Source organism: Callithrix jacchus, chromosome 7 (assembly GCF_049354715.1).
Source record: "Callithrix jacchus isolate 240 chromosome 7, calJac240_pri, whole genome shotgun sequence".
NCBI classification, from domain to species: Eukaryota; Metazoa; Chordata; class Mammalia; order Primates; family Cebidae; genus Callithrix; species Callithrix jacchus.
The window spans coordinates 122,569,413-122,586,632 of record NC_133508.1 but is presented as its reverse complement, the minus strand read 5'-3'; the positions used below and the strand labels follow the sequence as shown (position 1 = coordinate 122,586,632).

Genomic DNA, 17,220 nt, shown 5'->3' with positions numbered 1-17,220 from the left:
GACTGGCTCTCTACATTGCATAGGAAGGAATATAATCCTCAAGATGCTCTATTCCCTGTGAGGATGTGAGTCTACAGCTGAGCCACTGTTTATACAGGATATTCAAACGCACCCTCCCAGAGTAGCCCACTCCATAGATCAAACAGCCAGCAAAGATGTTGCAGCAGTCACACATCTGGTGACTCTGCTTTCTTCTTAAAAGCAGTCTTCTTTTAACTAGCAATATCCAAACCTGTGGGTCCTGGTTTTCTTCCAAATATGCAAGGTCCCTGGCAGCCTTCAAGGAGGTGTGGTTCAGGGAGATTTTTAATCAGATTTAGAATTATTCTGCAATACTAAACTGCTTGTTTTTCTGTTGTCTACATAGGACTATGCAGTCTCCACAGTGCCGGTAGCGGATGGCTTGCATTTGAAGAGTTTCTGCAGCATGGCTGGGCCTAACTTGATCGCAATTGGGTCTAGTGAATCTGCACAGAAGGCCCTTAAGGTAAATACAAAACTGCGCTCCTTCTAAATGCAGTGGGTGTGCCTAATCTCTCTCCTGGAGGAGTAACAAGCAGGGTAGGCAGGGATTTGAGCTTCTATAATGTGCACTATTGTGACCTCACATTCATTAGAAACCAGGAACACGTAAGTGTAGGAAGAACTCTTGACTGGTAAACCGTTTTTAGTTACACACCGGATTTCCTAAAAAAGACCATGATTCAAAATAATAAACACCAAACTCATCACTATTATCCCTCCAGGGAAAGGAGGGCATACCACCCTATAGAACTCCTTGTCGTGTTTTCTCACTTAAGTTGGAAAGTTGGTATGCAGGGTTTGTTATATTATTCTTATCCTTTTGTTGTATCTGGACTATTTCATAATAATCTTTTAGAAAGACATCATTCAGAAGTACCTAAAAAGCTTAACTTTTTTTTTTTTTTGAGATGTAGTTTTGCTCTTGTTGCCCAGGCTGGCATGCAATGGTGCAATCTCAGCTCACCACAACCTCCATCTCCCGGGTTCAAGTGATTCTTTTGCCTCAGCCTCCTGAGTAGCTGGGATTACAGGCATTCACCACTGTGCCCTGGCTAATTTTGTATTTTTAGTAGAGACAGGGTTTCTCCATGTTGGTCAGGCTGGTCTCAAACTCCCAACCTCAGGTGATCTGCCTGCCTCAGCCTCCCAAAGTGCTGGGATTACAGGTGTGAGCCACCATGCCCTGCAAAAGCCTAACTTCTTCATTTACATTTGGAATAATTATATTGTAAGACTGGAAATTTCCTCATTTTATAGATAGTAGACTTGCCCAGGTCACATAGCTAAATCAAGAGTGGAAATCATTGATAAAGAAGATGGGCTGGCCCGGTGGCTCACACCTGTAATCCCAGCACTTTGGGAGGCTGAGGTGGGTGGAACATCTAAGGTCAGGAGTTCGAGACCAGCCTGGCTAACATGGTGAAACCCTGTCTGTACTAGAAATACAAAAAAATTAGCCAGGTGGGGTGTGATGCACCTGTAGTCCCAGCTACTCAGGAGGCTGAGGCAGGAGAATGGCTTGAGCCTCAGAAGTGGAGGTTGCAGTGAGCCAAGATTGTGCCACTGCACTCCAGCCTGGGCGACAGAGGAAGACGCCATCTTTAAAAAAAAAAAAAAAAAAAGATGACCTTCTGTTGTTACACTGCTTTCAGTTCAAAGATACTTTTTTTCTCTGTAACTTCATCCCCTGAAATGAACTGGACACCCAATAAGGATAAAGACTGTGTCTATTTTGCTCATCATTATGTTCCTTTGTGCTTGGCCCACAGTGGGCCCTTAATAAATGTGTGATGAAGGGATGAATGAATGAGAAAGGTGGTATTATCTCCATTTTGCAGGTGAGAAAACTAGATTAAGTCATAGTGCTGATACGGTGGGTCAGGACTGCAGCCTCTTCCTCTTAGCTGGTCCTGCACATCAGCATGCATGACTTGTTAAAGGGCCAAAGCCAGAAGTTCCTCTTAGGCATAGACAGCAAACCTGTGGGCCCTGAGGGTTCTTTCAAGTCTTTCTACCTCAGTGCTAAGCACATTGGGAAGCAAGCAATCATTGTCTTGTGCTGAATCTCCCGTTATCTGCCACTCTTTCAGCTAGCTCAGCTGGCCTTTCTTCTGCCTCTTCCCAAGAAGATTTGATTCTTTTTCTAAGACTTTTATTAATTGTTGCTGAACAATCTATCTCAGAATTTGATTTGTATCATTGTGGTTTTTGTTAGGTTCCTTTAGAGAATGTCTTTTGTTCTGCTCCATCTGGAAGGCCATGTCAACTTTCTGCATATAAAAAAAGCTGGTGTCTTGAAAGATAGTTTGATAAATGGTGTCACTTAGTGGGTCTAGGAAGATGATTTTTCTCATTAGGGGCTGTGGTATCCATCCATGGTAGCTAGGCTGGTCTGCATATGTCTGAGATTGATTATAAGATGAGAGGGTTTAAGCTGGTCCACACCATGCATTTGTCTGAATTAGCAGAAAGAACTCCTTCTGGGTAGACTAGGTCCCTAACTCAAATTGTTTGGTCTCTACCTCAATAGGTCTGTAACTCAAATACTCTAGACAGAGTAACACATAACAAAATAAAAGGTAATAAAATGACTAATTACCACTATATTATATGATATAGGCCCTAACTTCTCTTTAAAGTTCAGAGGAAAAGGAGGAGCTTCCTGAGGCCTAGATATTCAGAGAAAGCTTTGTAGAGAAAATGAGACTAGATGTGAGTCTTGAAGGATGGATGGCATTTGACAGGGTGAGATTCAATGAGAGAAAATTACAGGTGGGGACATAGCATAAGCAAAGACCAAGCAAAGTATATTAATGAGAAATGAGCAAACCAGCTCAACTCATAAATGAGTTTCTAGTCGATTTCCAGAGGTACAGATGGAAGGGGCAGGTGAGGTCTGAAGAAGTAGGAACTTAACAGTGAGGAAGATAAGATTATCATCATGAGGGCACAATCTGTGTAACAGCAGGTCTTTGAGGAGAAAGCTCTGCTTTGTTTCAGAGATGTTGGACCAACATTGGAAAAGGAAAACGCTGCAGTCAGAAAAGAGGACCATTAATGACCTAGGGGGAAAAAAAGCCAAGCCAAGTCCTATTGTATGCCTTGGCAACTCACCCCTATTTCTCTATTTATCTTTCCCTTCCCATGATCAGGTTCTTTCAGACCACATACCTTAAGAGCATCCTATGAAGACTTTATAGTCCTCCTCCCTGTAGAGTTCATTCGAGTTAGTGTTAATAATGATGTTCCTTTTCTGCTTGTCAGAACCTATAAATAATCCTCACTAGCTAGAAAGGCATTTGTTGGAGATTACATTTTCCATCAGCAAATGTACTGCCTAAACTACAGGCCTGTGGATTTGGTGAATGCCCACCCGCCATGTTTCTAGCATCAAAAATGTCCTGTTACCTTGTAGTGAAAGTAAGAGGACAAACTGATCTGGAGAATAATGAGCTCTCCCTAAGGAAACAGTCACAGGTTGGAAATGGGTTGGTGAAACTCAGATTTGGATGAACTCAGCTGCTCTATTTATTTGAGAGCAATTTGGTTTCTTTATTAGAACCATCAATAAAATTAATATTGGGGCAATTATTAATTGCTAATGACTAACATAGAAATATAAATACTCCATGTTATTAATGACAGGCAGGAAGACAGATAAAGAGAGACAGATACATCACTTACAAGTGATAAAAGTGCTATTGGTTTTGTTTTTCCCATTTTAAAGTTCAGAATACCGAGACCCGTTGAAATAATCATTTTGAGTGGGATCAAAATGATTTGAGTTCCAGAATCAAGTTTCCTGGACCCTGACTCTCTTTGCCCCAGTTGCTCACCCCACTCCATACTCAATCTTCTTGTTAAATTAGAAAACCTTTTGTGATTATTTTACCATAGATTGATTCTAGCCAAGCTTGTCCCCTCCTTTCATGTCTCTCCACCTACCGCCTGACTGCATTTCTTACTGGTATCCAGGATCTGACCAGTCTCAGGGAAGGTGTGAGTTTGGTACCAGATATTTATTTTTTCCCTTGTAAACCTTGATGTGTCAGTTCTTTGCTCTGTAGAGAAGTCCCTGGCCACTTGGGCATCTCTTCCTTTAAAGGTCATATTACTTAAACAGAGGTGAATTGTGCCTTCCTGTGCCACAAAGTGAATGCTTGATTACTTCTCTCATCTGTCACTGCTCTGAGTACTTGGTTCCTCCTGAATCTACTTCTTACATATTTAGGTAAAGCTGAGAGCCCAATTGAAATACTTTATGAGGGATTACAATCTACGCTTGCTTAATGAAGTGGATTCTTATAGAGATAATCATCTTGCCAGTGGAGATTATAGTAGATTTAATAGTGTGTGCATTGTATATTTAAATGAAATCATCCATCTAGGAAGATAGTGATTCTCAACTAAAAAGCCTAGAACACATTCATTCATTAATTTAAGATGGAGTCTCACTCTGTTGCCCAGGCTGGAGTGCAGTGGCTTGATCTTGGCTCACTGCAATCTCAGCCTCCCAAGTTCAAGAGATTCTCCTGCCTCAGCCTCCTGAGTAGCTAGGATTACAAGCACTTACCACCACACCCAGCTAATTTTTGTATTTTTAGTAGAGATGGGGTTTCATCATGTTAGCTAGGCTGGTCCTTAACTCCTGACCTCAAGTGATCTGCCTGCCTTGGCCTCCCAAAGTGCTGAGATTATATGCATGAGCCACCTGGCCACCAGAACACATTTAATACAGGATACCATCCATATGGCAAAGGTACTAGAAGTTGGTTGGTTTGAACAAATGCCTAGATATTTAACAGCAAGTCTTGATCTTAGAAATACTCTAGTTTAATAAAAAATTTAAAAAAAAAAAGAAATACTCTAGTTTTTAGAGTAACCTGCATTTCCTATAGTTTTTCTCCCAACTTTGTATCATCACCTTCATACTCCTCTACCTGTAATAATAATAATAATAATAATAATGTGAGGGATCCAAGATGGCCGATTAGGAGCAGCTCAGGACTGCAGCTCCCAGTGAAAGCGTGGAGGGTGAGTGGACGCCACATTTCCAGACAGATTTTTATTGCCCACAGACCGGGAGATTCCCAGGCGGAGGAGCCCCATGGGTCACCAGCGTGGCTGTTTTGGCTGGTGCAGCTATTTTGCCGGTGCCCCAGCCTGGCGGTTCTCCATACAAAATACGCAGGTCTGGGTGACCTTTTAGCTGGCAATTGGAGCTCTGGGAAGGCAGAGTCACCCATTAATCTGATTAAAAAGGGGATTGAAACAGGGAGCCAGGGCAGGAGATTCCCAGGCAAAAAAGCACCACGAATCTCAACACCGCTGTTTCAGCGGCACAGTGGGTCGCCGCATGGGAAATCACACAGATCCTGGTGCCTTTTCAACAGGTGACTGGAACACCTGGGAGACAGTGGACCATTCAAATAAAAAAAGGGGGGGGCTCTGAGGCAGGAGCCAGGTGATTAGGCTTGGCTGGTCCCACCCCCACAAAACAGCAACCAGAAACGCTCTGGATTGAGAGTTTCACAGCAAGCACAGCTGAACCTCAGATAGTCCAACTCTATGGGGGACAGGCATCTGCCATTACCAAGGCAGCCCACCACTACGAAGGTAGTTTGCCATTGCCAGGGCAGCCCACCATTACAGAGAAGAGTCCGCCATTATAGAGGTGGGCCATCATTGCCAAGCAGTTCTAACTATACCTGTATAAACAGGACCGTAGGGAAGTTCACAGGACAGCTGGGTGGAGCCCACAGCAGCTCAGCAAAGCCTCTACAAGCAGACAGTGATTAGGCTGCCTCCTTGCTGGGCAGGGCAGACCTGAAAAAAGGCAACAGCACAACAGAAACTCATAAATAAAGCCCTAACTCCTCAGGACAGAGCACCTGGGGAAAAAAAAGGAGGGTTTATGAGTTCTGCTGTAGGAGACTTAAACATACCTGCCCAGCAGCTCTGAATGAACAACAGAGCTGACAGCTCAGCACTTAAGCTCCTATAAAGAACAGACTGTCTCCTCAAGCAGCTCCCAGAAGGAGAGCTCAGATTGACATCTAGCAGGTATCCTTCTGGGACAAAGATAGCAGAAGAAGAAACTAGCAGCAACCCTTACTGTTCTGCAGCCGCTGCAGGTGATCCCCAGGCAGGCAGGGCCAGGAGTGGACCTCAGCAGTCCTACAGCAGAGGGGCCAGACTGTTAGAAGGAAAACTAAGAAACAGAAATAACTTCATCATCAACAAACTAGACGTCCACTCAGAGACCCAATCTGAACATCAACAGCTATCAAGATGACAGGTCGATAAATCCACAAAGATGGGAAGAAACCAGCATAAAAAAAATTAAAACACCCGAAATCAGAATGCCTCTACTCCTACAAGGGATCACGACTCCTCACCAGCAAGGGAACAAGATTGGAGAATGAGTGTGATGAATTGACAGAATCAGGCTTCAGAAGGTGGGTATTAAGAAACTTCTGTGAGCTAAAAGAACATGTTCTAACCCAATGCAAAGAAACTACAAATGTTGAAAAAAGATTTGATGAAATGCTAATGAGAATACACAACTTAGAGAGGAATATAAGTGAATTGATGGAGCTGGAAAACACAACACAAGAACTTCGCAAAGCATACACAAGTTTCAATGGCCAAATTGACCAAGAAGAAGAAAGGATATCAGAGGTCCAAGATCAACTCAATTAAATAAAAGGAGAAGGCAAGATTAGAGAAAAAAGGGTAAAAATGAATGAACAAAGTCTCCAAGAAATATGGGACTATGTGAAAAGACCTAATCTACATTTGATAGGAGTACCTGAATGTGACGAACAGAATGAATCCAAGCGGGAAAATACTCTTCAGGATATTATCCAGGAAAACATCCCCAACCTAGCAAGGCAGGCCAATATTCAAGTCCAGGAAATACAGAGAATAACACAGAGATATTCCTCAAGAAGAGCAACCCCAAGGCACATAATTATCAGATTCACCAGGGTTGAAATGAAGGAGAAAATGCTAAGGGCAGTCAGAGAGAAAGGTCGGGTTACCCACAAAGGGAAGCCCATCAGACTCACAGCAGATACCCTACAAGCCAGAAGAGAGTTGGGGCCAATATTCAACATCCTTAAAGAAAAGAACTTTCAACCCAGAATTTCATATCCAGACAAACTAAGCTTCATAAGTGAAGGAAAAATAAAATCCTTTATGAACAAGCAAGTACTCAGAGATTTCATCACCACCAGGCCTGCTTTACAAGAGCTCCTGAAAGAGGCACTACACATAGAAAGGAACAACCAGTACCAGCCACTCCAAAAACATACCAAATGGTAAAGAGCATCAACACAATGAAGAATCTACATCAACTAACGGGCAAAACAGCCAGCTAGCATCAAAATGGCAGGGTCAAATTCACACATAACAATATTAACCTTAAATGTAAATGGGCTAAATGTCCCAATCAAAAGACACAGACTGGCAAATTGGATAAAAAGCCAAAACCCATTGGTGTGCTGTATCCAGGAAATCCATCTCACATGCAAGGATAAACAAAGGCTCAAAATAAACGGATGGAGGAAGATTTACCGAGCAAATGGAGAGCAAAAAAAAAAAAAGCAGGAGTTGCAATTCTCGTCTCTGATAAAATAGACTTTAAACCAACAAAGATCAAAAGAGACAAAGAAGGACATTACATAATGGTAAAAGGATCAATGCAACAAGAAGAGCTAACAATCCTAAATATATATGGACCCAATACAGGAGCACCCAGATACATAAGGCAAGTTCTTACTGACTTACAAAGAGACTTAGACTCCCACACAGTAATAGTGGGAGACTTTAATACCCCATTGTCAATATTAGATCAACGACACAAAAAATTAACAAGGATATCCAGGACTTGAACTCAGACCTGGAACAAGCAAACCTGATAGACATTTACAGAACTTTCCACCCCAAATCCACAGAATATATATTCTTCTCAGCACCACATCACACCTACTCTAAAATTGATCACATAATTGGAAGTAAATCACTCCTCAGCAAATGCGAAAGAACGGAAATCATAACAAACAGTCTCTCAGACCACAGTGCAATCAAGTCAGAACTCAGAATTGAGAAACTAACTCAGAACTGCACAGCTTCATGGAAACTGAACAACTGGCTCTTGAATGTTGACTGGATAAACAATGAAATGAAGGTAGAAATAAAGATGTTCTTCGAAACCAACGAGAATGAAGACACAACATACCAGAATCTCTGGGACACATTTAAAGCAGTCTCTAAAGGAAAATATATAGCAATAAATGCCCATATGAGAAGCAAGGAGAGATCTAAAATTGACACCCTATTGTCAAAATTGAAAGAGCTAAAGAAGCAAGATCAAAAGAACTCAAAACCTACCAGAAGACAAGAAAAAACTAAGATCAGAGCAGAACTGAAGGAGATAGAGACAGAAAAAAAACCCCTTCAAAAAAATCAATAAATCCAGGCGCTGGTTTTTCGAAAAAATCAACAAAATAGACTGCTAGCCAGATTAATAAAAGAGAGAATAAACAAATAGATGCAATAAAAAGCAATAAAGGGGATATCACCACTGATTCCACAGAAATTCAAACCATCATCAGAGATTATTACAAACCTCTATGCACGTAAAGTAGTAAACCTGGAAGAAATGAATAAATTCCTGGACACTTGCATCCTACCAAGCCCAAACCAGGCAGAGGTCGAAACCCTGAATAGAACAATAAGAAGGTCTGAAGTTGAGGCAGCAATTAAGAGCCTACCACACAAAAAAAAGCCCAGGTCCAGATGGGTTCACACCTGAATTCTATCAGACATTCAAAGAGGAGCTGGTACCATTCCTTCTGAAACTATTCCAAACAATCCAAAAGGAGGGAATCCTTCCCAAATCATTTTATGAGACCAACATCATCCTGATACCAAAACTCGGCAGAGACTCAGCAAGAAAAGAAAACTTCAGGCCAACATCCATGATGAACGTAGATGCAAACATCTTCAATAAAATACTGGCAAACCAATTGCAACAGCACATCAAAAAGCTTATGCCATGATCAAGTAGGATTCATCCCGGGGATGCAAGACTTGTTCAACATACACAAGTCTATAAACATAACTCATCACATAAACAGAACCAAGGACAAAAACCACATGATTATCTCAATTGATGCAGAGAAGGCCTTTGACAAAATTCAAGAGCGCTTTATGCCAAAAAACCTTCAATAAACTAGGTATTGATGGAACGTATCTCAAAATAATAAAAACTATTTACAACAAACCAACAGCCAATATCATACTGAATGGGCAAAAACTGGAAGCATTCCCTTTGAAATCTGGCACTAGACAAGGATGCCCTCTCTCACTACTCCTATTCAACATAGTACTGGAAGTTCTAGCCAGAGAAATCAGGCAAGAAAAAGAAATAAAGGGTATTCAAATAGGAAAGGAGGATGTCAAATTGTCTCTATTTGCCGACAACATGATTGTATATCTAGAAGATCATCATCTCAGCCCCAAATCTCCTGAAACTGATAAGCAACTTCAGCAAAGTCTCAGAATACAAAATCAATGTGCAAAGATCACAAGCATTCCTATACATCAATAACAGATTTAAAGAGAGCCACATCAAGAACGAACTGCCATTCACAATTGCTACAAAGAGAATAAAATACCTAGGAATAAAACTAACAAAGCATGTAAAAGACCTCTTCAAGGAGAACTACAAACCACTGCTCAATGAAATAAGAGAGGACACAAAGAGATGGAGAAACATTCCATGTTCATGGTTAGGAAGAATCAATATCGTGAAAATGGCCATACTGCCCAAAGTAATTTATAGATTCAATGCTATCCCCATCAAGCTACCAATGACCTTCTTCACAGAACTGGAAAAAACCACCTTAAACTTCATATGGAACCAAAAGAGACCCCCACATAGCCAAGTCAATTCTAAGCAAAAATAACAAAGTGGGAAGCATCATACTACTGGACTTCAAACTATACTACAAGGCTACAGTAATCAAAACAGCATGATACTGGTACCAAAACAGAGATATAAACCAATGGAACAGAACAGAGGCCTCAGAGGCAACACAACACATCTACAACCATCTAATCTTTGACAAACCTGACAAAAACAAGCAATGGGGAAAGAATTCCCTGTTTAATAAACAGTGTTAAGAAAACTGGCTAGCCATGTGCAGAAAGCAGAAACTGGACCCCTTCCTGACACCTTACACTAAAATTAACTCCAGATGGATTAAAGACTTAAACATAATACCTGGCACCATAAAAATCCTAGAAGAAAATCTAGGCAAAACCATTCAGGACATAGGCGTAGGCAAGGACTTCATGACCAAAACACCAAAAGCATTGGCAACAAAAGCCAAAATAGACAAATGGGACCTAATTAAACTCCACAGCTTCTGCATGGCAAAAGAAACAGTCATTAGAGTGAATTGGCAACCAACAGAATGGAGAAAAATTTTTGCAGTCTACCCATCTGACAAAGGGCTGATATCCAGAATTTACAAAGAACTAAAACAGATTTACATGAAAAAAACAAGCCCATTCAAAAGTGTGTAAAGATATGTATATCTTCTTTTGTAAAGTGTCTGTTCATGAGGCCAACAAACATATGAAAAAATGCTCATCATCACTGGTCATTAGAGAAATGCAAATGAAAATTACATTGAGATACCGTCTCATGTCAGTTAGAATGGTGGGCGGGTGGATCATGAGGTCAAGAGATCGAGACCATCCTGGTCAACATGGTGAAACCCCGTCTCTACTAAAAATACAAAAAATTAGCTGGGCATGGTGGCGCGTGCCTGTAATCCCAGCTACTCAGGAGACTGAGGCAGGAGAATTGCCTGAACCCAGGAGGCGGAGGTTGCGGTGAGCCGAGATCACACCATTGCACTCCAGCCTGGGTAATAAGAGCGAAACAACGTCTCAAAAAAAAAAAAACCTGGAGACAACAGATGCTGGAGAGGATGTGGAGAAATAGGAACACTTTTACACTGTTGGCGGGAGTGTAAATTAATTCAACCATTGTGGAAGACAGTGTGGCGATTCCTCAAGGACCTAGAAATAGAAACTTTATTTGACCCAGCAATCCCATTACTGGGTATATATCCAAAGGATTATAAATCATTCTACTATAAGGACACATGCACACGAATGTTCATTGCAGCACTGTTTACAATAGCAAAGACCTGGAACCAACCCAAATGCCCATCGATGATAGACTGGACTGGGAAAATGTGGCACATATACACTATGGAAAACTATGCAGCCATAAAAAACGATGAGTTCTTGTCCTTTGTAGGGATATGGATGAACCCGGAAACCATCATTCTCAGCAAACTGACATAAGAACAGAAAAATCAAACACCGAACGTTCTCACTCATAGGCAGGTGTTGAACAATGAGAACACATGGACACAGGGAGGGGAGCATCATACACTGGAGTCTCTCAGGGGTGGGGGTGAATAGGGGAGGGACAGCGGGGGGTGGGGAGTTGGGGAGAGATAGCCTGGGGAGAAATGCCAGATATAGGTGATCGGGAGGAAGGCAGCAAATCACATTGCCATGTGTGTACCTATGCAACAATATTGCATGTTCTTCACATGTACTTTATGAAACCTAAAATGCAATTTTAAAAAAACTTAAAAATAATAATAATGTAAGACAAATTAATTTGCACACAGGCTTTAGGCCTGCTTATACTCTTCCAGAAGGAATGTTTGCCCTTTCTAAGAAAATGAGAACTCCAGTTGCTCCACAGCTGGAACTGCTGCTCAAAAACAATTTGAACAAAAGAAGCCAACAGCCAAAGCATACATATTCTCTTATTTCATGCACATAGTTAAACAAGAGGCAAAGCTACTCTTTACTCTTAGCTGTCAGAATAATAGTTATTTTAAGAAGAAGGGAGACAGTCATGATCCAGAGGGCCACTTTGTTTGTTATACTTTATATATTACACTTTGTATGTTATACTTTAATTGTTTTAATGTTAAATTGTTGGAAGTGGGCTATGGTTGACTTACAGAAATAATTCTCCAATAGCTAAGTGTGCCTAACTCCTAACCCCCTGCTTTACCATCTACATGATGCATGTCCCTTCCACAGACTACCCTGTTTTTAGTCTAATTAATAAGGAAAAAGACATAATGGGCCTTTCAACCCAAGAAAGAGTAAATGAATACCACATCTCACCTTGTCCTTTTTCTAGATCCATCCCCCAAATCGCCTTCACTTCCAAAACCCTGGATTAATTACATGCCATCTTCACAGGAGAACAGATTGTAGTATCTGCCCTCAGGAGGGACTCAGTAATTCTCAGTAAAGATTTTTAACTTGACTTCCTTGGTAGCATTCACTCTTCCAGTCAATTGGAGGAAAAAAATTAAGGAAAGATGATGGGAGGGAGGAGAGGAAGGAAAGAAGGAAGGGACTGAGGTCAGGGGAGGTGGTAACCTTTAACTAAAACTTTCCTGAAACTATTCAGAGGAGTAAGCTGCTGACCCCACCTGGGAGGGACTGCAGCACTGACCAGCTGGGGAACTGTGCCATCTGCTGGCTAGGCAGCAGGACGAGCATCCTTACCTTCCTAACCCCATGGGAGAGCAGTTTTCTGTTGTTTTGTCTTGTTTTGTTTTCATTTTTTCATACATTTGTATATGTTTATAGGATACAGCTATAGTTTTCTTTGGTGGCCTTTTTAAAAATTAGTAATTCTGTTCTTTTGTATCACAATAAATTATTACTTAAAAATACTACAAGGATGTCCTAAGAATTATGAGATCACCACTCCATTTTTGGTGCCTTTATCATGTAAATGGAGCTTACAGTATGTGGTTTTTCAATAGACTTGTAATTTTAAATTAAAATACTCACAATGCATCTCAATGGAAATGTCTTTTAGGTTTCTTATCTACTTCCTGAAATAACTAACTGAATTTGTAAGATTCCTTGAATGAAGACAAGAGCTGCTTTGTACCTCATTTAAATTGCATAGCACACTGCCTGTTTTTCTTTTGAATGACTAAGTATATAATAGACATCACTCAGACAGACTGTATTTCCTCTCGTTTTGACTCAGCTGCAGCATTGCTTTTATGTCCAAAAATGTCCATGTTATTTTATAGATGGTCATATAAAAAAATGAAGATGGAAAAACAATGTGTTTGAATTTTGTATGTCTTTTGTTGCCTGGAATTTCCTTTAATGACAACTAGCAAAACCCAAAAGACAGAATGAGAACTAACTCATATTAACAGGGTGATTGAAATGGAAAAATAAAGACTTTGCATTTTTAGTTATTGTTGTCACGGGGAATTATAGTGTGTAGCCACAAGATTTTCCACTTTGGATCTCTGCTATGAAAGGCATACCAACAATCCCATTGCAGGTTTAATTTTGTCTTATTATCTGGCTGTTGTATTCACCAGCCCCACAAAACAGTGATTTTTTTAAAAATCTGCCATGCCTGTACTAAGAAATTAAAACACAAAACCAAATAGCCTCTGAATTTGTAACAACTGTTTATGCTCCTTTTCCTGGCAGCAGTTGCCTCATCTGACAATATTCCCAGAGACGTATGCCAACAAGGCTAGGGTGGCCAAAATAAAATGTTTTGGCATAATAAGCTAATAAATAATTTGAAGCTCTGACACCAAAACAGCCATGCCGAATTTTAGCATTAGTCCCAAGGCAGGAAGAAGGCAAAATTGTCCAAGTAGGAGAAAGGGAATCATATGTCAAAGGGAAAAAGGAAGAAATTATATTTAAAAGTGCTGTTAATTCTGTCCATTATACACTAGACCCTCAAAAAGTATTAACCTGACTCTATAGGATATTGTAGGGGTAATATAAGCATCTGTTGGATGGTTGGGCACATAGCCTTTTAAGGGGTCTTTCAACCCAAGACTCTAGATTCTGAAAGAAAAGGTCTAAGTGACCTTAAATTAGTTCCTAGTGAGAGAGTGGTTTAAAATCATCTGAGCAGCTTTCTGAAAACACATTACCCTGGGTTTTTCTCAGAAAATTCTGATGTTCTGAGTCTGGTATAGAACCCAAGCATCTGCATTTTTTAAAAGCTCCACAGGTGATTCTAATGCACAGGCCAAGTTGAGAGCCACTGCTTTCAAAGATACCTGCAACTTTCAAAGGTGCCTAGCTTAGAATCCCAAATAATGTGCACCTAAAGAAGCCAACTTTTTTGTCAGATAGGTGCAAAATAACATATCCTGATTACATTAGCGGTAAAAGTAAAGAAAGTATTCCAATTAAAGCCATAGAAACCTAGAAACTTCTTAGGTTTTCCTGCCCAGAATTCAGCTTTGTATAAACTTGAACTATAATACTTAACTGGGTAATAATTTGGATGCCATGATTTAATCCATTTGATATGCTAAAATTCCTCATTAAAATATTCTAAGTTACCAAAGTCACTCACGTTATCATTTTCTGAGAACAGGAAGCTTGCATTTGACTCATATTTCCATACCTCCTCCCCCAACACACACACACACACACACACACACACGCACGCACACACAAACCTAACAACAGGACCTGGTTTTGCTGTGTGAAGATACATGCCAAAAAAGTGGGGCGAAGTTAAAATATTCTGTTACTGATATTAGAAAACACCTTATTTGTAAAAATAATCATATGTTGATTCTAAAGAAGCATAATTGCCTACAGGGTCAAAATGCCCATAAGGACAAAGCAGAGAACTTAAGAGTCCAATTCATGGATTGTCATTCTGGCTCTGCATCCAGCTCTCCCTATGTGACCCCTATCTCCTATATTCTCTTCTTGAAAAAACAAAGTTGAGCTGGGTGGGAGCTCACACCTGTAATCCTAGCACTTTCAGAGGCTGAGGTGGATGGATCACCTGCGGTCAGGAGTTCAAGACTAGCCTGGCCATCATAGTGAAACCCCATCTTTAAAAAAAAAAAAAAAAAAAAAAAAAGTTGAATCAGCCTCACTAGGAAATGAGAGTGTTGTTCCTTCCCATTGGAAATTTCATAACAACCAGTCAAGGTGAAATACGGTGTCCTAAACCCAGGATGCAGTGAACAACTACGTGGCAAAAAGTAGCAACCATATCATTATAAAGCACTAACAATAAGGATTATTTCAGAGTGGGTTCACTGTAGAATCTATTAACGTGATACTGTCCTTTCAGCGCCTGTAAGTTTTGGAACATCTTTGTGCTTAGCAATGTTTTTATGCCTGTTTAAGGAAAACCACAGACTCCAACTTCATTCCATTTTCTTAGAAGAAGCTTCAGTTACTTATCTATTCAGTTGGATAGCTAACAAACATGATTTTCTAATTCATACATAAAAATCTGATGGGAAAAGCAGCTAAGATTTTCGAAACCTCTTATTACTGTCTCTTCTCCAAAAAGACTTTTAAAACAGCAATCGAAAAGAAATCACAGAACTTGAAGCTTGGGCTTCCTGATCACCATACCGCAGTAAGATTTACTGAGTAGCAACTATTAATATACGAAAGATACTATCCCAAGCACGAGGATACTGAGTCAGATGAGAAATGATCTCTGCCCTCAAGATTGCTCCTATTTAGCTGGAGAAACATGAGAACATTAAAAGATAAAAATTGCCCTCATGTAACACAACATAAGTGCCTAATAAGTGGTTCAGGGTCCTAGGAAAAGTGGTAGAAGTTCTGGAGAGAGAGTGATCACCGAAGCCGGACTCAAAACCTGAGTGCACCTAGCTGGCACAGAGGAGTGGTGGTTATTACAAACAAGACAGCCTGGCGGAGTGTGTACAGTATAATCAAGAGACAGTGGCTGGAATGGGGGCTGTGTGCAGGGAAAGAGAGAGAGAGAAGGTCAAAGATCCAAGTTGGGGCTGCTTCAAATTATCTTGGCCAATGAAATTGGGGTTTTATCTGTGGGCTGTGGGGAACAACACGTTTTATTTTTAGCAGAGGAGTAGAAGCCGAAGATATTTTTTCAGAAAAATTTATCTGGCATGGTTTCTGTCGTAATTTAACAGGAATAAAGATTATGAGTAATAAAAGTAGCTGATGCCATTGCACAGCACAGTCTATGAATAAATGAGGGGAGGATCTAGGTTAGGAAAGTAGCTGTGAAAATGGAAAGGGCAGTGCGGAAAGTGAGGCCCACTTAGAGAAGTAACAGAACGTCGTGACTTTAAAGAGAAAAAGGGACCAGATCAACACTTTGGCAGGTAATTACAGAACTCCTGTGCCCCTGGGGACAATGAAGAACAAAATGACTTCAGGAATAATTACCAGAATGGCGTGCCTTCAGTAGAATTTTTGGCAAAGAGTTTAAACTCTCCCTGTTACCATGAACTCAGCTCTCCTCATCCACAAAGGAACAAACCATCAAAACTTGGTGGGCAAATGTTGCTGGATTTCACTGACCTAGATTCACATTTTGGGAACTGAGCAGTTCTCAGATATGTCCAACTGACAGCAGCTCTGGTAGGCATCCGATGCCTAAGCTTGTAAGACAGTAACGGGGTTGGCTTTCATTTCAGTTTCCATTGGCAGCAGTAGAATCAGTGTTCACTCAAGTTTGGAGTCTGTCCTTCACCCTTTTCCATTTTTCATCTGCTACTCTCTCTCCAGGCCCACCAAAAAAAAATCACCTTAAGAACATTTGCATGCCCTCCATCTCTAGCAGTGTCAGACTGTTTCTTGACTGATTTGGCAAAAGATTTTTTAAAAAAGGAATGATTTCTGTCTCATGGGCTGAAATCATACATCACAGCGTGACCTGTGTGATACTCTCAGCCATGCAAACACCAGTACCTTTGGTGCTGAAGGGATTAGGAAACTTGTCAGTTGAGCTGGAAGGAGGATGGTTTTGAGTTTTGGGTTACTGTTTCTCGGTGGAAATCACATGTATTAAATGCCGTAGGTGTTGATAAGTATCCTATTGCTTGGCTGAAAGTTAATAAAGCATAGGGTGAAACATAGACACTAAATTAGAAGTGACATTTTGACCGTGAATTATTCTCCAGCCTCTGGGGAAAACCTCCCCATTCCATGACACAATACTAGGATTTGGATCATCCTTAGAAATACTGACATGCAAAAGAAACAAATTAAATTTGCTACCACCCTCCTGCAAAACCATCCCACTAGCATTTGCCCTGCTTTTAAAAA

General features: G+C 40.6%; 1 protein-coding gene across 7 annotated transcripts in view; it reads left to right on the top strand.

Annotated features, from left to right (window-relative positions):
• The window catches only part of DDAH1 (dimethylarginine dimethylaminohydrolase 1), a 275,942-nt gene that overhangs the window by 237,201 nt on the left and 21,521 nt on the right, over window positions 1-17,220 (top strand). For all 7 annotated transcript variants that reach the window (XM_054236493.2, XM_078332352.1, XM_078332351.1 and 4 more), the window contains one exon: window positions 368-487. In XM_054236493.2, the coding sequence (XP_054092468.1) occupies window positions 368-487 (120 nt within the window). The remainder of the gene's footprint in view (window positions 1-367; window positions 488-17,220) is intronic.